This window comes from Sciurus vulgaris, assembly GCF_902686455.1.
Source record: "Sciurus vulgaris genome assembly, chromosome: 4".
Classification (NCBI taxonomy): Eukaryota; Metazoa; Chordata; class Mammalia; order Rodentia; family Sciuridae; genus Sciurus; species Sciurus vulgaris.
In genome coordinates this window covers 66,791,346-66,814,848 of record NC_136464.1, presented here as the reverse complement: position 1 = coordinate 66,814,848, position 23,503 = coordinate 66,791,346, and the positions used below count along the sequence as shown (strand labels likewise).

General features: G+C 34.3%; 1 protein-coding gene across 26 annotated transcripts in view; it reads right to left on the bottom strand.

Annotated features, from left to right (window-relative positions):
• The window catches only part of ANK3 (ankyrin 3), a 621,742-nt gene that overhangs the window by 52,855 nt on the left and 545,384 nt on the right, over positions 1 to 23,503 (bottom strand). For 22 of the 26 annotated variants that reach the window (XM_079136437.1, XM_079136438.1, XM_079136439.1 and 19 more), the window contains 3 exons: positions 22,764 to 22,870; positions 17,339 to 17,563; positions 14,454 to 14,608 (listed from right to left, as the gene is read on the bottom strand). In XM_079136437.1, the coding sequence (XP_078992563.1) occupies positions 14,454 to 14,608; positions 17,339 to 17,563; positions 22,764 to 22,870 (487 nt within the window). Of the gene's footprint in view, positions 1 to 14,453; positions 14,609 to 17,338; positions 17,564 to 20,195; positions 20,229 to 22,763; positions 22,871 to 23,503 lie in introns of all 26 variants that reach the window. The other 4 variants (XM_079136414.1, XM_079136425.1, XM_079136435.1 and 1 more) reach the window with 1 other exon arrangement.

The window sequence follows — 23,503 nt, the reverse complement described above, 5'->3', positions numbered from 1 at the left end:
ATCCTACCGTGTAATAACACAACAGAACTTTTGTTTTTTACTGAATATATTTATTTTGATACTGGGGATTGAACCCATAAGGTGCTTTACCACTGAGCTATATCCATGGCATTTATGTTTTGTTTTGTTTTGTTTTGGATAGGGTCTTGCTAAGTTACTGAGACTGGCCTCAAACTTGTGATTGTGCTGCCTTGGTCTCCTGAGTTGCTGACACCAGAATTTCTTGTTCCTCTTTGTTAACATAGTGTCCACTGATCAACATTTTCTCAACCTTCCCCTAATCTCTTCTACCTCTAGTAACTACCATACTGTTCTCAACTTGTATGAGATCAACCATTTTAGATGCCACATAAGAGTGAGATCAAGTTGTACTTGTCATTCTGAACTTGGCTAATTTCACAACTTTGATAGCCAAATTTCTTTCTATTCAGTAGCAGAAACATTTTTTATGATATAAAACTGCAGTGACCATAATATCAAGCTTTACAAAAATATTATAAAGCTATTGATAATTTGGTGTTTGCAGGAAAAAAAATTTCTATTGAGGAGGAACAAACATCTTCAAAACCTGGCATTAAACACGTGCAGATAAATTTCTATTATTCAAAAAGACATCACTCGTTCTGTGATTATTTACAACAGCTGCCAGATGTAGGAATGAGTCAAAAAAAAAAGTGAGGCCTTACATGGAAGTGAATAAGAATTTATGTGTATCTAAAAAGCTCTAGAACTTTATTTGAAACTCTCTTTCAAATGATTTTCAATTATCCAAATGATTGGTATCATCATCACTGATTTCTATGCCATTGATGGGCATCAAGATCAATCCATCTATGAATGGACACATCTTTCCTTCTGTCCATTTCCAAACCTACCTCTTTCCCTGTAGGTCCAACTCTGGAAAAATATACAGTTTGCGCATTTGTTCCATCTAAAACTTTGACTCACTTTCCTTCATACTTTGCAACTAATGGTCAAAATCCAATTGCTTACATTTTAGAAATGGCTCATTCTCCTTCCCCAGTTGGTTGTTCAGGCCCTGTTTCAGCTTGCCTACATTACTCAGACCACCTCCTAACCATCCATCTCCTTTCTACTCTCTCCCCAGACTCCAGCCCATCTCCCAAAGTGTAGCCAGAAGGGTTTTCTTTATAAAGTCAAATTTTATGCAGAATGCTGGTAGGTTTAGCTATAATAAATGATTTAAAAATTTATGAAATCATGAATGTTTGGGCCTAGCTAAGAATATTTTGGAAATGTAGGTTCATGAGGAAGAATTTTTCTTTGAAGATATTAAATATACCTAGAAGTACCATAATAAAAGTTTTCTATGTATATAAAAAAATAACCACCAAATCAGGGAGACAAAAATAGAGGGGAAATAGATTCAAGCTTATGTATATATATGCATACACATACATATTTAAGTCCACATGTATTTACTATATTATGTATTTAAATATAAATCAAAGTCATATAATTAAATTTGAAATCATAAAGCAAAAAAATGGCTTATTTATAAAATGTTGTTCTGAGTCCCAGTCTGTCCCACTGGGAGCTGTTTGGGTCAGCAGATGGCTAGAATACTAGGGAAAAGAGACTCTCACCAGCATCACTGGAAGGCTACAGGGTTGAAAGGCTTGCTCAGAATAGGGTGCTTAGTAGTTCACTAACTGTCATCCTTGGCTTTTCTAAGGTTACCTAAGGTTTACATAGCTGAGGTTGTTACTTGTTAACAAAAAAAAAAAAAAAAAAAAAGGGTGGGGCAGGGTAAATTCCCAACTTCAGGGGATGGAGGATTGGTTTTGTTTTTGGTGTTTACTACTCATGTAATTCTCTCTTCATATCTCTGATACATGCAGCACACATTCTATTATCCCTTAACCGTAATATTTCTGCCTCCTTTATCAGATACCTGACTGGGGCTGAGATCATGACTCATTTCAAACTAAATTTTCTAGAAAGGCAAAACAGATGATTGGATCAATGACATCTTCTCATTTTACAGATCAAACTCTGAACTCTGAGATAGGAAGATTAATTGTCAACTATGAAAAAATATGGTTTAACCCAGATAAAAAATGGAACTGAAAATTTGCTTTCTGTTTCCTACAGTATATCTCTTTTTCCTCTGCAAACCTAAACACTGGAGAGATCTAAGTGAAGGAAAATAAAAGAATTAGACCAAATATGTGTTATGCATGTATGAATGTATTACAATAAAACCCACTATGTATATTATACCAATTTAAAAATTACCACATACAAAAAAAGAACTTACAAAAAGTTTAGTATAGGAAAAAAGGAAGGAATCAGTTTGCTTAGGATAATATTCTGGATGTGTTTTCATCTATTCAATAGTTGACAGGAAATAGTTTTCCACATAGAGCAAATATTTTTCCCACTCCATTATTTGGCTTATGCAAGAGAGTGAGTTCCCAGAATACATAGATCCTGCTGCATCTGAGAAAGTTTTGATAATCTGTTTAAATAGATGGGTAGCATATCATCAGCTAAGCAAGTCCTTTTTCCTTCAGCCACCAAACTGACATTATGTTGGCCTTCAAAATGACTCAGGACTCTCTTATCATACAAGTAGTTTCAGAAAACTGCCATGAAATTGCATCTTTCAAACAGGACAGATTTCTTAACCCTGCATGTAATAAGCTGTGCATCCTGAGAGTATGAAATTTGCTCAGGATCAGCCTGGAACCACGGAGGAAGTGAGTATCTTTTGGGGGGACTGCAGTGTTGTGCACTCCTTGGCTGTTGGTATGTGTGTTGTGGGTATCAGTGAATCTATTCGTAAGGACTTAAACAGCTATACTGGCCCTAGAAACTAAAATAGCAACATACTGGAAAGAGCCATCAATTTGGATGGTTCTTCATCAGGCCTCAGACTGATGAAATGGAGAACCAAATGTTCTCTGGTTCCCAAGTTATATACTGTTTGTGTGCTTAAAATATTGTAACTTTTTCCTAAAAACAAAAGTAAAGAGAAATGTAAAGACTATTCCAAAGGAATTTCTTAAATATTGGTTTATGAAAACAAGCACAATTCCTTCAAGAGTTACAGTTAAAGATCAGGCTATTAGATTCTAGGATAGTGCATAAGTAAAAAAATAAATGGAGAGTGAATAAGCATGCGGAGGCAAGAGAAGAAGGTGGAAACCAATTAGTAAAGTCACTATAGAATTCTTATCACCTGAAAGTCTGTGACATGATGTTGCTGATATTCATACCATGGAATACTGTGCAGTATTAAATAGAATGAGGTAAGAGGTTTTAATATGCAAATCTCCAAACATATTAAGAATTGCAAAAATATGGTCTCGTAACAATTGACTAATCACATCTTTACACATCTATGTGTAAATTCACTGATTTATGTAAAAAGGAAATGGAGAGGGAAAAGAAAAAAAATCGTGTATTATAAAGAATATATACTCATGAATTATTACATGTATAACAAATATTAAATATGTATAAACATAATAAATGATAAAACACAGTATACAACATTTTACTTTTCCCATTTTTTGCTTTAACAAATAGGAAATTGGCCAGGTGTGGTGGCAACACACACCTATAAATCCCAGCAACTCAGGAGGCTGAAGCAGGAGGAGTCTAAGTTAGAGGCCAGCCTTGGCAACTTAACAAGACCCCATCTCAAAAGGGAGGTGGGCAGGCTGAGGATGTAGTTCAGTAATAGAGCTTCCTGGCTTCAAGCATGGGGAGTGGGGGAGGGAAAGGAAACTGAAGTACAATGACCTAATGACCCTAGCTGAAAGTCTGAAAACAGGTAATTAAAGACACAGCTGACTGGAGAAGGCTGCAGTTGGGAATCAAGGATAACTCTCAACACACAGCTACTCTGACACCCTGACTTGTGGCCATGATATCCAGCATCATGGGCACTTTCCCTAAGGCTTATGATTCTAAGGAAGTTATGAGTAAGTATTAAAAATTAGGGCTTATATTCATAAAATGCAAAGAAACCACACTACATTACATTAAATGCTGATTAATACTGAGGACTCTGCCTAAGGTAGGTACTCAACATGTATTCGGTGAACAACAAAATCAACTGGGAATTATTAAGAGTCAGACAGTATAATTCCTTAAATCATACTCTACAATATATGTAGTAGCAGAAACTGGTTGGTGTTTCATAGTTTTTACAAAAGATTGTGCATGAAAAAGTAGATCTAATCTTTTTACTTTTCAATCCACCATGCAGTTTATTATCTCTGTGTTTATAACTCAAATTAATGAATGTTCTCAATGAATTAAAAACTAACAAATATAAAACTCCTCTGAAAGTTTTGTGTTGGAAACATAAAAAGTATTTCAGAGAAGTCAGATTTTCAGACAAATAGCAATGAAGTCTGATATTCTAAAAGTGAACAATGCCAGTACTCTTTCTAGGACTGAATTTCTTCGTATTGAGATGTTAAAGGGGTCTGTTACTAATGTCAAAGAAGCAGCAATATATTGCCAAGAGCCTTTGTTTTGCTTCTATCCCTTACAAACCGAGAAAAGCTTAAAATAATCTGCAGCATAAATCAGACACATATCACATTCACACCAAATCCCTAGCACTTTGCACAGTGCGTCCCGACCTGACTAGATGGTAGAATGCAAGTACTAACTGTCAAATCACAGATCCCTACAGTTCCCAAGTGGAGATTCTGACTGGGGAAGTAGAGCCTGAAAATCTTTTTTTCACATTCACTTAAGGAGACTTTATCACTTGACACATTTGGGAAGTAAGGTCTTTGTGGACTCTTATCTTGTACCTGGCTTTAAAAAATAAAAAATAAAAATTCAGAACCCAAATTATTATTTTGGCACTGGAGACTGAAGCCAGGGACACTTTACCACTGAACTACATTCACTATTTTATCTATTTTATTATTATTATTTTGAGACAAGGTCTAGGTAAATTGCACAGGCTGGCCTTGAATTTGCAATCCTTCTGCCTCAGTCTTCTGAGCCAGTGGGCTCAGCCAGAACCCAAATTATTAAAACCAGAAGAGAATCCCATGAAAAACAGCTCAAGGATAGTTCAACATGAGAAGAGTACCTTACATGGCAATAAAATATCCATTATTTTTAAAAGAACATACTAAACTACATTTTTTTTTTTTTAAAGAACATACTGGGCTGGGGATGTAGCAATTCCCAGCACTGAAAAACAAAAACAAAAACAAAACAAAACAAAAAAGAAAATCTAAACTTCTCCATAGCTAAAGTATTAAAGAAAAAAATGATCTAAATTGTTGTAAGGTGAACAATGAAACATAAGCCTAAGATTAAGCATAAGAGCTTCTTACTTTTAAGGGTCTCCCTATCCGTCTCTTGTTTTAATCTGTTACTAGTAAAGTTTTCACTAAAAAAAGAGGATTCAATGGAAAGGAGAGGGGAGTACTAGAACAGGTAGTTTAGAACAGGAAAAAGGTTAAAATTTACAATTGCTGAGTATCTATTTTGTGCCAGGCCAATTATTATCTTGTTTACACAGCATTTTGGCAATGTAAGTATCTGAAGTTTAAGGAGGCTTATTTCTTGGTTGAGTGGCTTAACCAAACTGACTTGGTTAGTTTTAGAGCTGAGATTAGCACTCAGTCTTTAGAAAGGGGATAAAGAGATGAAGTCACAAAGAAGGACTTCAACCATTATTTAACATAGTGTCTTTAGAGACTGCCTGGCACATGGGTGGTGACTGAACAATGAATGAGTAATTAGCAGATTTGCAAATACCTTGGGTAAAAAGATGACATGACTTCTAACTGGCTCAATCTATGAGCAGAAAGCTCTGATTACAGTGACTCAGTGTTCTAAAGCCTTCTTGCCTCAGCAGTAATAAATTAATTCATTTAGTTAATTCATAAAAGGTGGGACAGCATCTTCTGTAACTGAGGATCATAAAATGCTTTGTGAATAGAAATGGTTATGGATACCATGATACAAGAAAGCATAAGTAACAGAATGAAATTGTATTCAAACTAAAAGTTACTCAGAGCTTTCGAATGATCACGTAAGAGTTCTGCCTCTTACGTGAGTATAATTTAATGTTGTCAGATGGGGATACAGCTCTCCTGTATCAAATTAATTTTGAATGGTGTTTGTGACTTGGTCAGATCTGAGTCTGAATGATCTATAAAGGGAATACAAATGACCTTAAAGTTTTACTAAAGATGATATCTACATCTAGCGATAATTTGTGGTCAGGTAAATGCACTGCTTAGTTTATTCCTCTAAGAATGGTGTATTTGATGTTAAGAGGTAGGAAAAAAAAAATAAAAGAGGCTCAGAATGTTAGAATTCAAAAGGGCAAGCTAGCTATTACAGGTCTGTGGAAAGCCATTATAAACAGATGCTTGAGTTCAAATCCAACTCTGTGAACAGTGCACATGAACTTTGGCCAACTTTCCTTAACTTCTCCGAGCCCTTCTTACCTATAAGATAAGGATAAGACATTTCTTCTGGTATGTATAAAATTAAGTAAATGTCAGGAAGCCTCTCTGCACAATTGAGTTCACAAAATGACTTAGAAAGGGTATATATTCTAAGGTTACAAAGTTTTGGGAAATTGGAGAACCAGTCTGTAATAGATTTAAGGTCATATGCAAGTTGGATTTTTAAAAAATCATCAAATTATCTTAGCTTTATATCTTTACAGAGTATAAATCTGGATTGCTATAATACCAATTTCACTTAATTTTTAAAATAAATTTTACTAATTGTAGAAAATATTAGATAAATTAGAGAAAATGAAGAAAATAAAAGATAAATTTGTAATATTCAACTCTAGTTGTAGAATGTGTTGAACATTATGTACCTGTAATATATTCACTAAAGTATTTTAGAAAATTATATTTATTTTGTTGGAATTAAAGTCCAGTCTATCTAAATATGCAAATTCTGTGACACAGTCACCGAAGATGTTACAGGGAAAAAGCTTCAAATGATATAACCTGATCCTTCTTAGAGTAAATGTAAGAGGAACCACAACTCCATTATATCACTCTTCAGAACAGTACTACATCAACCATGGGGAAACAATTAATATAATTCTATCTTCAAAATCCAGGATGCATAGATAACATATATACAGAATAGTATATCATACATAATGTCCTTTTTTTGGTGGGGGGCGTGTACTGGGGATTGAACCTAGGGGTGCTCTACCACTAAGCTACATTCCCAATTCTTTTAACTTTTTGAGACAGGGTCTTGCTAAGCTGCAGAGGCTGCCTTGAACTTGAGATCCTCTTGTCTCCTGAGTTGCTGGGATTACAGGTATGTGTCACCATGCTGGCCGTATATAATGTCTTAAACACCATAAATCAATTATTCAGCACGTGTAGCATATGGAGAGAGCTACACATGCTGAATAATTGATTTATTCCAAGGGCTCAGATCTCTGCATCTGGCACACTGGCCTCTATTCACATCAACACACAAGGTACAGAGGGTGGCTTCCTGACCTCTGAAAAGGCTAATAGTCCTGCTGTGCATGACATATGAAGCAGGGTGTCTGATTCCCTGTTCTGACCCACTAATGTTTGACAGTGACATCTCATTGCTGGCAAATCCATACATATAGACATATATAAAACTTGGCATTATGACTTAAAGCTCATTTGCTTTGGTCCAATTTTTATTTCCCAAGTAGGTAGCTGGTTTGGGAGACTATTCTGGTATAGGTCATTTTATAATGTGATATGGCCTTCAGTTGATTTAAAAATGCCAGTTTATGGAAACGGACTGAAAATAGGCTAGTGTTTTACTGTGATTTGTTTTCAGTATTTTATTTTTAAATTTTATTTTAGTTTCTGTATAAAATCTGATTTAACATTTTTTCAGGATTAAAAAAACTGTTATTATAAAATTTCTCCACCAGATGGTGCTGTGTACAAATAAAGCCACATTTCACTTTTCTGATTTCAACTACAATGACTTGACACTTTTAAGATTACTATTTATTTGTCTAATGGTTGATAAATTAAAGACATATGAACCAATAAAAATGTGGAAAACTTAGAGACAATTTAAAATAACAAGAACCAAAGCGGGGAAATTTTTAATTGAGAAATCTATTTCTAAGATTGCTGATAGATAAATTTGGAAAATTTATTTTCTGTTACATAATAGGTACCAATTTCCCTTTCCATTTCAATTTAAAGGAAAACAACAGTATAATTATTCACTTTAAACTATATGACCTTAAGAACTTAATTTGTTCTCATCTGAAAATTAAGGACAAGTGAGGAAATATTATTCTGGCATTACAGGCTGGCTTTGAACTTGTGATCCTCCTACCTCAGCAGGGATTACAGGTGTGTGCCACAGCACCTGAACTGGGATTTTTATTTGATGGCACAGATACTTAGGAAACAATAATTTTGTTTTTAAAAAACCTAATAATTATGTAAAACAAAGTACACTGTCTAGAGCACCACTATGTAATACAAATACAATGCAAGCCAAATAGGTAATTTTAATTGTTCTTATAACCACACTAAAAAATAAAAAGGAGTTGGGCATGGTGGTACAAGCCTACGATCCTAGTGACTCAGGAGGCTGAGGCAGGAGGATTTCGAGTTCAAGGCCAGCCTCAGCAACTTAGTGAGACCCTGTCTCAAAATAAAAGTAATAAGGGCTGAGAATGTAGCTCAGTGGTAAAGTGCTGTCCACAGTGCCAAAAACAAACAAACCAACAAATAAATAAATAAATACATAAATAGACAGATGGGAGGTCTGGGGGTTAGTTCAGTGGTAGAGCACTTGCTAGCATGTTTGAGTCCTGTGTTTGATTCCCAGCACTGCATAAATAAATAGATAATTAAATTAAATGGATCTGATAAAATAATAATATTAATTAATATTCTAATTATTATAATTATGCTGGGGATTAAACCCAGGTTCTTGCATATGCTAGGCAAGATACAGCTCAGTAGCTGTATCTCCAGCCCTGATTAAATTAATTTTAATGACATTTTATTTAGATCAGTATATCCAAAATATTTTAATTTCAATGCACAACCACAGTTAAATTATTAATGAGATACATATTGAAGAGGACAGTAATCATGTATCTTGTATATTTTACATTTGCAGTCCATTTCAGTTACTACTAGGCCATTGTAATGGGTTCTCCAGCCACAAGCATACACTGGCTTCTATACTGGACAGTGCCAGATCAGAACATTTCTCAAGTTCTTTGATTCATAAGTTAAGGACCTCTAAAGAGGAAGGATCTGTCTAATAATAAATGTTCCCAGGTCCAACATAACCACAAACAAATACTCTTTGGGATCTGACTTTGGAAGCACTATTTTAACATGTTTAATTCAGTTCTAAGAGTTTAATTCAAGTAAGGTTTCCACTAAACTTAAAAAGTGATTTAAATTTGGTGTACTATTTGGTGATGTGCAGGGAGTGATGAATGTTTGTTTTCTATTTTGCAGTCTTTTTCTCTGCCAAGATCACACTAATTGATAAGAGCATAGACAGATCTCTGTCTGTTGCCAAAGAGAAAAGTTGCTCCTGATACATGATACCTTAGTGGTAAGGGAAGGTTCTTTGCACCCAGACCAAATGCCCTCTATGTCATTCTAGCTTTCTTACTTTAAGAGAGCTTTGCTACACACCTGCTTCATTAGCATAACCGCAGATGACTTTGTCCCTGGGCTTAAGGGTGCTAGAAGTAGGTCTTATTTCTCTACTATTTTGCAGCTATAAAGTTTTTCCTGAACATACGCTGTATCTTTTTAAGTCATACAAGAACGAAAGGATATCATTATTAGTAATGAAAAGCTTAAATACCAGCTGACATTTTTGCGACAGTTTTGTTCTACACAGCACTTCCATAGGCATCCTTTATTTGAGAATATACAGGGGCAAAAGAGTACAGTAGAAAGATAAGTGGGTGTGGAGACAGAAGCCCAAATTTTGGAAGTCTACCTATTTACTATTTCCTGACAGGGTGGTGGTAGCAGGGTGTATGTCTGGCCAATAAGGTGTCCTTGAGCAATATGAAAAAGGGAGACCATCTGGGTAGTGAGAACCACACAGGTATACAGTTTGGCAAGCAAGTAGTAGCACTGAACAAATTCAAAAAGAGTGCCCATTTGTTCTCAGGTCAGTGACAGAGCAATGGAGTGGCAGGTCAGAGAGGCAGGATTTCAGACCCCACTAGCTCTCCTGTACAACTTTACATGGCCTGTGACCATAACTGAACCCTGGGCAAGCAGTTCTCAAGCATCAGGGAAGGAGGTAGGAACTTAACATAGAGTAGCTCCTCTACTGCCTATTAGTTCCCTCTAAGGTGTCCTCCCTTCACACATTTAAACTCAGGTTTAGAGAGAGTGAGCACTTGTGGTTAGGGTCACTGAGTAAGTGGTGGAGACAGAATGGGAATCCTGGTCTATGTGACTTCCACAGATCATGGTCCTAACCACATTACTAAGTTGGGCAAATTCTCATCTTCCTGGATTTTCCTGAAGTTGTTTTACAATTAAATTAGTGTACATGGAAAGGTTTGTACATTTTAAAACACCATAGAACATATCCAATCTTTATAATTGTGTTGTTTAGTAAAAATCAGTGATCAAAATATTGGCTAAGATGGTTTTTATTTTTTATTGTTTTGGTAACGGGGATTGAACCCAGGACTACTACTTTACCAGAGCTACATCCAGTCCATTTTATTTTTTACTTTGAGTCTTGTTAAGGTCTTGTTAAATTGCTGAAGTGCATTGAACTTGTGATTCTCTTATCTCACCCTCCTGATTCACTAGCATCACAGGTGTGCTCTAGTGAGCCCAGCCTATGACAATTTTTAAATACTTGGGTATGAAGATTTTCAGAGAAGGGAGTATAATAGGACTGGCTATTAGTATTTAGGCTGGTTATAAAGCAGCACACAGAATGAAGGAAAAGGGAGTTTAAAGGGAGACACTTATACTAAGATAGGCATTATCAGGGATCATTGGCCACAGATGATAGATGAAGCCTAATTATTATGAACTAGGAAAATTAATAAGTTAAATAAAATAATCATAGACCAATTTACTTCTATTTTCCTTAAGGAAATCTTGAGGGATCTGATCCCTGATTTATTTCATGCACTACTTTTCTCTTGTGAACAGTAATCCAGGAGCAAAAAGGAGAGAGGCCCAGAGTGGAGAGATAAGAACACAAAACACACAACCTGCTATGTGGCACTCATGCTTCAGCCCCACTAGAAGTTTGATTAGCTGCACAGTCCAGGAAAATGATGGGTTAACATTTTTTAAAAAGATAGAATGATTTCTATTTTTGCCTGATTTTGGAGTTGGGACTGTTCTGATAAGAATGAAGTATTTGGGGGCATGGGAGAAGAGTGGTGGGACTTAAGACTTGAATTTGGTACAAAATCGAACTGAGATTCACTTATAAAATGTGTGTTGTTATTCCTTCATCATTACTATTTTTAAATTTAATACACAAACAAAACCACTGTGCCTTGAAAATTTAGTTCTCATTTTTGCTCTCACAGGCTCCAGGGCTTGATTCTTTAAACCTGGAATTAATTCCTTTTAATTATCTAAAATGGAATCAATTATGTCTGGTCTTTAAAAATGTAGCAAAGAAACTCAATTTACCATTTCCAGGATAACCCACAGACTCCAGAGCAGAGAATTACATCACTGTTTCTTTAAAAAGACAAGTAACATCGGTGTGGCTGTGCTGGGATACCATCTGTCTAAGCAAAAGATGCAGCTAATTCCTATTTGAAAACTAGTTTATTGAAAACAAAATGAAAAGACATCCACATGAAATCAAAAAGTACATCCCCCAAAGAACCTTAAAATTTGAAGGAAAATTGACTTTTGCTTGATAAGTCATCCTATATATAACATATGCTCAAAAAATGAATAATATGTTATTAGAATATTTAGTATTTTTGCTAGAAATGCACTGTCCAGTGAGGTTGTCACTGGCCATGTGGCTATCTTAAATGAACCAAAATTTAAAAAATTATCTTCCTCAGTTGCACTATTTATATTTCAAGTGCTCAAGAACCATGTAGACTAGTGATTATTTATTTGGACGACACAGGTGTAGAACATTTCCACCATCATTAAGTTCTATTGGGCAGCATTGTCTTAGAATAGTCAGTGCTCTTTAAGAATACTATCAGTGTCTCAATTTGTTTTAAAGTTAGTGTTCTGCTAATTTTTTTCTCCAGAAGATTAATATTAATGAATACTGGGGTAGAGAAAAAGGACTAGAGAGACCTTTCCTCCAGATGGCTATATACTGTACATCTTTCTATCTATTCGCCTGTGCCTGACACTGGTGACAAAAGGAGGAATGTGTGACCTTGCCCTCTAGGAACTTACAGCATCAGGTAGCCCTATTAGAAGAAAAGTCTTTGTATGGCAGACAGTACATTTTCAAAATCACATTAGTATTTAAGAAACACTGGATCCTTGAAAAAATTTTTCATACTGTTTTCTTTAAAAGGATGAGATGACTATCTATAAAAAAACCATTCCTGTTGCTCTCTCCATTTTTTAACCTGAATGATCCATTTTCTTTTAGCACTTCCACAAATGCTAATTCATTCTAAGCATTTGCTCTTTTCAAAACTTCTGACTGTGTTTCTCTTCATATGAGAGAACAACTATATGTCATGCTATGGAACAAGTTCAGGAAACAATAATTAGAAATTTTAATCACCACTGAATGCTCCCATCCTTAAGAAATTATTTGAAGTTACAGATAGCAGGTAATATAAATATCAGCATATGTACATGTATGTATATATATGCATTAATATAACATATGTTATTAATATAACAGTATATATGCATTAAATGTATAACTTGCTTAAAATGACTGTTCTGATCCTGATCTAGACACAATATAATCTGGACCAAATTTGGAAGTTTGTAGCACTTTTCCACTGTAGGTTTGTTTTCTTCTTCACAGGGCACACATTTCTAAAATAAGTGGGATATTAAAGCTTTTTGAAAAACAGAACTAGATTTCAACCTCAGTGCTGCTCTTTAGTAAGGCAACCTTAGATAAGTTACTTGACTTCTCTGAATTTCATTTCCCTTCCCTGTAAAGTAGGAATAAAATGACTGAGTTTGCAGTGCTATATTTTCAAAGTTTTCATATATAAAGGCACTTATCAGTGCCTCATGAATGCCAGATGTTCTCCAGTTATTAGTTTCTCTCTATCTGGTTATAAAGGCATCTTTAACATTCATGGTTGGTGGTAACCATATCTTACACAAAACTTTTGGCATGACATTTTTTTTCTTGTAGAATGAATATAATGTGACAATAACTGAAATTTAACAGGGCACACTATGTAAAGAGGACTATTTCTGAAATAAGAGCAATTCACAAAATTATTTATTCTTTTTAACATGAATTCTATAAAGCAAGGAGGGTTTCCTCTATTTTACCAAAGAAAAAGGCTCACAGGGATCAAGTGACTTGCCCAAGAACATCACTCAAATACCAAGTTGGTTTAGCTCCTTTGTCCATACTCTGAACCCACAAGAAACTCTGTTAGATATATTCTAAAACTCAGTGAATTAATAAAAGTGAATTTTATAGAATGTGAATTACATCTCTGCTAAAGCTATAATTTTAAAAAAATGCTGGATTTGCAGTGCTTAGGAAGTGAATACAAAGTAAAGATTAGCTCTGACATTTTTCTCTATAGCATCAGATTTTATGAGCTTGGTCTCCCTCCTGCCCTACATTATTGAAGGAAATCTCTGTTAAATAACTACTCTCAAACCAGTCTGTTATCAATGTCTACTAAGAAAAACTGCTATGAGTCTAAGCATCAGACATCCTAAAAAAGATTTGTTTGAGAAAGTGACCTGCTCAGCTGTGTGCTGGTTTTACTAGGTCAAAGACTAAGACACCAAAACATCACAGACTTCAACAATTATCTTGAAACTTATTTTTTTTAACTTATTATGGCCCAAGTGATATTAAAAATTCATGAAGGATATTGAAATATGCTGGGAGAAGATTGAATGAGCTGAAAGAGTCTGGAAATAATTCCAAAAATAAAATGTGAACCTATTTTCTTATAAATGCTCCACATATTTCACATGCCTTTCATTATTACTTCATCTCACCTTATCCCTTTTTGACTTAGAAAACTTTCTTGGGATTTGGAAAGATTGATATATTTGATTAAAAACTAAAAGAATCGTCAGTATTTGCACATCTGTAGTGTGTGTGTGCACGTGTTTGTAGGGGCAGTTGTTGGATTAAATGCCTTAGATACAGAAAATAGCAAATGCTGATGAACTTGGGTCCCAGCTTAAAATACAACAAAGTGAAACTCAGGGACTGTTTTATTCAATCCAGTCATTCCTTATTTCTGCCTGCAAACACTGACAGAAAAAAGGAGTCATCATTATTACCTTCATCCATGCCATTAAGTAATTCAGTTAAATCTTCGTTTTTACTGTCAAATTGATGTTCCTTCCATGTTTCACCATTTTCACTCCGAAGAACAATGAGTTCTCTCTCTTTTCCCCTCATGGACCCAAAGTGAGGAATTTCCACTATGACAGGGCTGGAAAAAAAATCCACATTATTTTGGTATCAAATTAAATGTATTTATAGTACATTACTAAAAAATGTTTCATTAACTATATATTTGACTGAAAATCAGAGGTGCCACTCAGGTTGGGAATGAGTTCAAAGCTGCAGAATCATTTGCTTATTCAATAGTAATATATTAGAAGCCTGATAACATGCCATCATTCATTCATTCACAAACAATTCTTGAAGGCCTACCGTATGTTAGGCATTAAACTTAATGGGGGAAAATATCCAGCACCATATACATAGGAAATTTGAATCAGGAATTGAAAGATTAAACTAGGCCATAAGAAAGAAAGTTGTTCCATCTTTAAAACACAATAGGTATAGTATACAAAATGCTAGCGATTTAAAAGGACACAGTCATTTCTTTAAAAAAGAAATTCTGTCAATTTCCTAATTTGAGAGATCACTGCTACATTTTTCCCTTAGCAGTAAAGCAATCCATAGAGCAATCTACTTGCTCCAACAGTCAGTTTCCAAGACCCTCCAGGCCTGTGTAAGGTTTCTCAGATTTTCAATTTGTGAATAGGGAGTGGGCAGCTTCATTTCCTGGCTCTAACATGAACTGTAGAGGAATACTGAAAACTTTGTGGAAAAGCACTTGTTGGTTTGAAATTGTTACATGAAGACTTATTAATTTTTGACAGTGTCCTTTTGCAAAGGGATGTAAAAAGAATGGCTGCAAATTGAAGATAGCCAATGAAGCCATGGGAAATAATTTTGTTAAATTTTAAAATGGGATAAATACTAAAAAAGATGGATGAAAATAAGCAGACCACAATCACACACAGTTTATGTAGTTGGATTGTGCAGCTTTATTTTATGACATTTAAATAGACAGTATCATTATTCTCCTACAGAGGTTGTATGTAACCTCACCTCTTAACCTGTGTGTTTATGTACACGTAATAATGGGAGATACAGGTTTAAATAGGGAGAGAATAAAAAGGGATAGTAGTTGTAAACTCATTAATATTTTATTTGTTTTACAAAATTATTTGTCTAAACTGGGGATTATAATTTCACTTTTAGCAAAATAGAATTAATTCAGATTAGGATTTTAAATATAATTTATTAATATTAGCCTCTATTCTTTAATAGGCAGAAACAGAAACAAATATTCCTAACAGTGTTAATAATTTCAAGAGCTATTAAGATATTTACCACAGTTTTTAACCACGTCTTACTATGACACATTAAATTTTATTTATTTTTTTGAGAACAAGATACAATCTTTGCAGGTTAATGTGTCAGATACTGTCTCTGTCAATATTGAAGGAATGTGGCTTTGCGTTTGACATTCAACAGTACTGGAGAGAAGGTATGAACAGGGCCTTTGACCAAGGTGAAAGCCAAGCATAACTTTTCATAACAGGTCTCTTCATGCAGACTGCCAAGGCATATACGACAACCAGACAAGCGAACAAACAACAAACACCAACACATTTCAGCTTAAACAAGCAAAACAAAACGATTCAACAACAGAATATTGTTTGCTACCTAATTTAAGTATCATGTATTCCCAACACTTCTCAAAAATTATTTTACTTATCGAAGACTTTTTCTTTTCTAAGTGCATGAAGATTACATAGTACTTGTAAGTACTTTAAAAAAAAAAAAGATCTAATTACACACAGAGAGACAAACACATACATATACATATATATCATTGATAGCAAATGTTGATTCAAAGACTGCAAATACCTTCTCTTACACTGGGCTAAACTTGAAGACTATCAGTCTATCTTAAAAAGTATCATATTCAGAAGAAACATTTCAAATTAAAGAAAGGTTTATAGAAGCACAAGGTTATGAAAGCAGAATGCTTGCAGTGAATTCCACATGCTTGAAAAGCACAAGATAGGTAGCGGTGCGACATTAAGTCAAGCCACTATGATTTTTTTTTTTTCTTTCAGTGACACACATCAACTGAAAGCATTAAAAAAACTTAAAAACTAAAAATAAACTGAAGACGAGAATAAGACCATGAATGTGACAGAAAAAAATTGAAAATGGAAAAAAAAATTGTAGACATTCTGTATCTTGTCTATAAAGATCCTACCCAATAAATTTTGTTCCTTGAGGCCCAAGCTGCAGGATTCGGCTAACCAAGCTCTCACCCTCATTTACAGGGGGAGGATTGGTAGGAAGATGCAGTTTACTGAATAACATCCATGCAGCAGGAAGAGAAACAAGAAGGGGAAATTGTGAACAAACTGTCAGTCACGACAGAGCCTGCCTGATTTGCACCCAAGTGCCACCTCAGAGAACGAATTAAATTTATTTTTCCTTTTTATAAAGTACCATATCACAATGGACTGTGTCCCTAAAAATTATCTTTCAAAGGACACCCCAAAGTAGACATTTACTTAATGAGGTGATGCAATTCCAGCATCTGCATGTTTTTCTAGTAATCGTGCCTTGACTTGCACGGGGGCCAATAGGGTTCCGTGCACTCGCTGAGCAGAGAACATGCTTCTCGGTTAGTAAAAGCCTTGACCAGCAAACTGAGTTAAGAAAGTACCAGCCTAATAGCCTCTCACAGAATCACACAGCTTTGTGACCTTTGCCACTACACAAAAAGTTTCCTCAATCAGGTCCAACTACGTCATTTAAATAGTCAATTCCTTTAGTTAACAAGGGTAAAGAAATTTAGAGATGTGGTAAGAGGGCCAAGATTAAAATCAGCAAAACTTACCCTAAAAATTGTGCCCCTGCAGGACCCATTTCTACCAGCCTACTGGCTAATCCCTCTCCTTCCACCATGGGGGGTGGGTTGGCCAGTTTATGTCTCTTTACCAAACGGCAGGTGATTCTGGTGGGGGCCGTACACTTGCGTGGAGGAATGATGATTCTCATCCCATGGTGCCGGCTTCCTCTCATGGAGCCACCTCTTGCATCCACCATAAAGCTAACCAGAAACCTGTAGGGAGAAGACCAGAGGCCAAGTCAAGGATAGACTTAAATTATCTTCATAGTGGGTTTTCAAATTGAATGTTAAAGTTTAAAGTGATAGACAATGTAGCTATTGATTCCTCTCTTTCAAGATAAACTGAAAGCAAATACAGTGGAGTCACATCAAACATGCATTTAACTTGTGCAGTGGGCAAGAAACTGAAAAACAACTTACTTTTGGTAGAACATGGCCTCCCAGAAGTCAATCACTTTTTGAGATGCTCTCATTGAAGGAATAGAGAATCTCTCAAAGTTGGGATTAAAAACTAGCTATTAAAAAGGCACCCATGATTTAAAACAAAAAACCTCAACACTGTCTGGGGTCTTTGTGGGTAGTTAAGTTTATTCAGGATTATTTGAACTATAAGTGGTTTCTGTCATATGTTGACTATTCACTCTCTCTCCCCACTTACAAGTAAGATGAAACTCCACAGTACATCTTAACATGTACAACTCATAAAGTAAAGGGATATTTAATCATACCAACACTCTAGTTTTTACTAGAAACAATATAAAAATAAAAGCAGATGACTAGATTTGCTAAGATAGTTTTGATGGAAAGGGATTAGATCTTTTCAGTATAAATATGGAATTATAAAATAACCTACATGAAATAATCTATATTTGAATATTTTATATAGCAATACAAAAAGTAGAACACCGTTTTTAGAAAATGTCTCTAAATTATATAATTCTGTCATTTGGTCTTTATAGTAAAGTTAATAAGGAAATATGTTTATTTAAACATGTAAGTATGGCAATGTAAAGAAATTGTGTCAAATATGAATAAGAGCATATTGGAATTCCTGCTTCCCATCATGTATGAGCCCATGCACTGTTGTTCCAGAATTACATTCTGATGAACACAGGGACACAAACACATACTTCTTGTATTCTTTCATGTGGAAAATATACTTATTACTATAACAACACCAAATATTGATAATTAGAACGTTGTCTGAATCCTTAAAACATTTTTGGAGAAAAAAATAATCCCATCCATCAAAATTCCTTACTATATATTCATCTAAAAACAGTGCTAACATCCTACAAATAGAGTATAAGCCCTTACATGAACTCTTTTCTGAAGAATGCTGGCTCTTGACCTTGGAAAGAATAACCTACCTCTTCAGCAAAACAAATTGGTCTATAATCCCTTTAGAGAGAGGCAACAGGGTGGGGATAATTTTTTAGCCAAGCATATTTCCAGACCAACTCTGCCCCTGATAAAGTGAATGTACCTTTACACCCTTTTGCTTATTTGTGGATTTAATCATTTTACTCTGAATTAATTGTATCTTTGATAACATTCTACCTATTTTCAGAGACCAGGAACATTGATATTCAAGGTAAGAGGGAAAAAGACTCCTCTCCATTCAAAAGCAAAGATACTTGTTCACTTGTACAAGTGCCTACAACAATTGTTTCCAATGTTAAATGATACAAGGCTTACTGGAAATTGCCCTGGGGTGCTTACATTTTCTTAAGACACACACACATACAATATACTATTTATGTATATGTATAATACATATATGAAACTACCCTCATTCAACAATGAATGTAATATGACAACAGTATAAAGAAGACTATAACAAAAATCTGATTTTTCTCTAGTAGTAAAATCTTTTCATTGGGACTAATAGTAATAAAATGGATTCAAAATGGTTCAACACAAAAAAGTTCAAAATAAAAAGATTCAAGATAAACTTTGGGTTTGAAAATTCAGTTGTATTAATACAAATCCCCATAGATTTTTCTACTGAGAAAGGAATGTTTGCTCTGGTAACAGCTGAATCTCAACAATACAGACAGTGCTTCAGATCAGAGCTATCTTGTTCACTGCTTAACTTGCAGAGTGGAGTGTAGCTCTAGCACAAAGTAAGCACATGTTTACAGAATAAATGCAAGAGCAAAACTATTTTGTTATGGTGCTTAGAAACTGCCTGGATGAGACTAAGTTATTAACACTAACAGATGGATAGATGTAGATATATAGTGATTGTAGCTAAGCACTCTGAAGGCAGAGTAAGGGTATCAGGTTCAGTTTAACAACATCCATTAGCTACAAAGAATATTGGGAACAAATGGACAAAATATGGCTAAAATGATTTTAGTGAAAAACTGGAAGAATCTCTTTCTCTGTGTTCTACTGAGCACACAGTACTTGGTTGCTGCTCTTAATAAACATTTACTGTTCTAAGTTTTCCAACTTTATAGGCCAACAGACTGAAGAAAGGTAAGAATATATGTTAGGCAGAATATGGGTCCTGTTATTCAAACATTATGAAATACAGTGATTTGTTTTCCAAACTCATTCCTTAAATAATGTGCCAAAAAGTCATGCAACATAATTTATAGCAACAAATAGAAACAAATTAATGTGATGTTTAATAATACTTGTATTTTAATAACATTTAAACTATAGCATGAATTCTACACATGATCCTAAAACTAGCACATGAATGTTTCTAGTTTTGAGAACAGCAGGATGACAAATGCAGATATACTACAGACACTGACACAATCTAACTGTGAGGAAAATTCACATAAATTAAAAATACAGAAAAGATGGTTCACATAAAGGACACAGTTATCACCTTGAATCATACTGAGGAAGTGGAGAAGAATAGCTGCAAAATAATTTAGAAAGCAAATGGGAAAATTAATTTACGATAATTAGAAGCAAGCAACAGAAAATGTCAATGACAAGCAAAGAAAAACAAAAACCATCAGAGAATGAAACCATGGCATTTGGCATTTGTGGGACAAACTTGAAAAATACTTTGCCTTAAATGACTGCATAAACTACTACACAGACCTGGCAATAGTGAAATATTTTAAAGCGTACAACAAATCTCTTTTCTCCTATTCAAGTAAGTCCATACTGTCATTATTTTTGCTTTACTACACAAGTCTACTGTCTTCAAGGAAATTTCAAGGGAAAGAGGAAATAATCTGTATACTAAAATGCTTCAACATCTCCAATGTATGGGAAAGTTCATTTCTGATTCTTTTATTTCATATTTCCTCAACATCTCAGTTTGCTAAATTAAATTCTAGAATATTTCTTTTGTATGTGGAAAGTACCAAGTGGTGATAGTTCTATGGTTGGTAATTCACCAGGCCTAATAAAAAAATGGACATGTCTGTCCACTGAAGGCATGGCAAATTTTATGTTTTATTTCTCAAATCTGATTTTTCTTGGGTGGAGGGGTGCTTTTATAATTTAGGGCCCACATACATCTAATATAAATAATATAAATATTTTAAGAACTTTAAAATTAATATCACTATAATAATTCAAGATTTTTCTGAGCTTAGGAAATGCAATGTTAATGACTCAAAGACCACCATGTAATTTATAGCTTTAACAACAATTTCACATAAATTACTTTCATTCAAATGACATTGCATTGATTCCTTTCTCATAATTATAATATTAAAAAGCAAAATTCTAAATTGATACTTTAACCTACCATTTTTCTTTCCCTTTCTGACTTATCATCTACAAAATGGAGACAATGAATAATATTTATCTCACAGTGTCATCTGAAGGTTTAAGTAAGTATTAAATGAAATAATACATGTAAAAGATTTAGTTCGAGTCCAGGTAAACAAAAAGAGCTAGGTAAATTTTAGCTGTTAAAAGTTGTTTTTATTTGGTATTGGAGATTGAACCGAAAGGCACTTAACCACTGAGCCACATCCTCAGTCATTTTTTTGTATTTTATTTAGAGAGAGGGTCTCACTGAGTTGCTAAATTGCTAAATTGCTGAGGCTGGCTTTGAACTCAAGATTCTCCTGCCTCATCCCAAGCCTCTGGAATTACAGGTGTGAGCCACCATGCCTGGCTTGTTAAAAGTTATTTTAACTAGAAACAGCAGAAAATACTTTATAATATGTAAGGTGCTTCTAGTAACATTTAATTCTAAATCATCTCTTGTCTTTGATTACAATTAACTTATAGTCTCAATGCCAGTTCTGAAGACAAAAATACCATGAAATATTCATGATTTTAACAAATTACTTTTATTCTATTTATATGGATGCCACTCATCTGAAGTTTGAATTATCTATTAGAAAAGAATCCAACATCTAAAAATACACTGATTTATTGATTCAGTTATCAAAGCAGGTCACCTGCCTTAAATTCCACTGGCCAGGGAGATAGCAGTGAGGAACTTCTTTGACGTGGTTTTTACTCAGCATTTCTGGTGTACAGATATTTCTATGTTCACTTTTTAAAAGTGATTTTCTTTATTATATTTTAAAATTCATTTTCAAATAATAATGATCATAATTCAATTATAATTTTATTTCAAGAATGTAAAAGGAACCAACTGTCAATTGGAAACTTTCAAGTTTATGTTTTCTTTTTAAGGAAAAACATTTGTCATTCAAATGTCAAAAATCATTTGTCAAACAAAAGGGCCATAAATGCACATATATGCACACAAATAGATGAGACTACCAGAGCTCACTGCTTATTTAAAACAGTTAATGTTTGCTTGGAATTCCTTTTTTTTTTTTTTCTCAGCACCGGGGATTGAGCTCAGGGTCTTCTACATGTTAAGGCAAGTACTCTATCACTGAGCTACATCCCAGCTCTTTTTATTTTTATATTTTGAGACAGGGTCTTGCTAAGTTGCCTAGGCTGGCCTCCAATTTGTGATTCTCCTGAGTAGCTGGGATTACTGGCATGTGCCAAAGTTCCCAGCTGAAATTCTTATATCATTAGATGCTAAGCACAAAAACAGTGAGATAAATTAACAGAAATATTCACACATTTAATTTTTTATTAGAAAGACAAGTCAAATACCTAGGGAAAAATTCATTTGGCTAGCAAAGTAAAATGAAGAAAAAACTTCATTAAAATTATATTTTTTACTGAAAAGAAAAATTAAAGACATAAAAGAACTTTTGCTGCACCATTTAATTAATTTAACATATTTTTCTAACACCGTACTTTTAACAGTAAAATAGATATACAGATTTGCTAAAAAATTATTAAATGATTTACAACTGCATGTCACACTAATGAGTATATATTTTATATATGAATATATTCATATATATGAAAGTTGTCAATATTAATTTATAACTGTACATGATAAATGCACTGTTAATTTAATAGGATAAATAAAAATGACATTTAGGTTTCTTACCCAGAATGAACAGGACTTGAGACAAGATTTACATTGTCCAAGGTGTCAGCAGCCCAGCTGTAATGTCTAAGAGAATCTGAATCAAATTCCCTTGTGAATGTTAGATGCTGAAAAATAAAACAATATATTCTATCAATGTTACATACAACATGCCATATATAAAGACATTGGTTTTCTTTAGTATATCTGTATTTCTCTATAAATCTGGACAGACTAACATTCAAAATAAAAAAGTTTGTGTATTTTCTCATATAGGTGTAAAGTCTGAGTACAAGAGTATTAAAAAGTAAAGTCTATTTTTTTAAAAAGTAAAGTCTATTGATACACTATATTATTTCGATATTTCAAGGGAACACCTGAGGTAATTTGCATGTTACAAGGAATATCATGGAACTAACAGCAGTGATTTTAAGTACTTTAACACAGGTTCAGATTAATTCTATACCAACTACAAAATCTTCTCCCCATTCTCAAAATAAAAATAAAAATTCAGTCTTGATAACTTCTGATTCCAAGTGGGACAGAGTACTAGCAACAATCTAGTGCTCCCACCAAGTAAACCAGGTAAAATACAGAAATCTGAATGCAGTAGAGGGCAGCTGAGCACTGAGAACTAAAGGAACTACACTCTAAAAAGTTGAGCTAAGATTTTATTTTTAAGTTGACATTTGTCAGTTACTAGCCCAGGCAGAACTTGGGCTTTGTTTCCACAAGACCACTGCTGAGGAGTGGAAAAACCA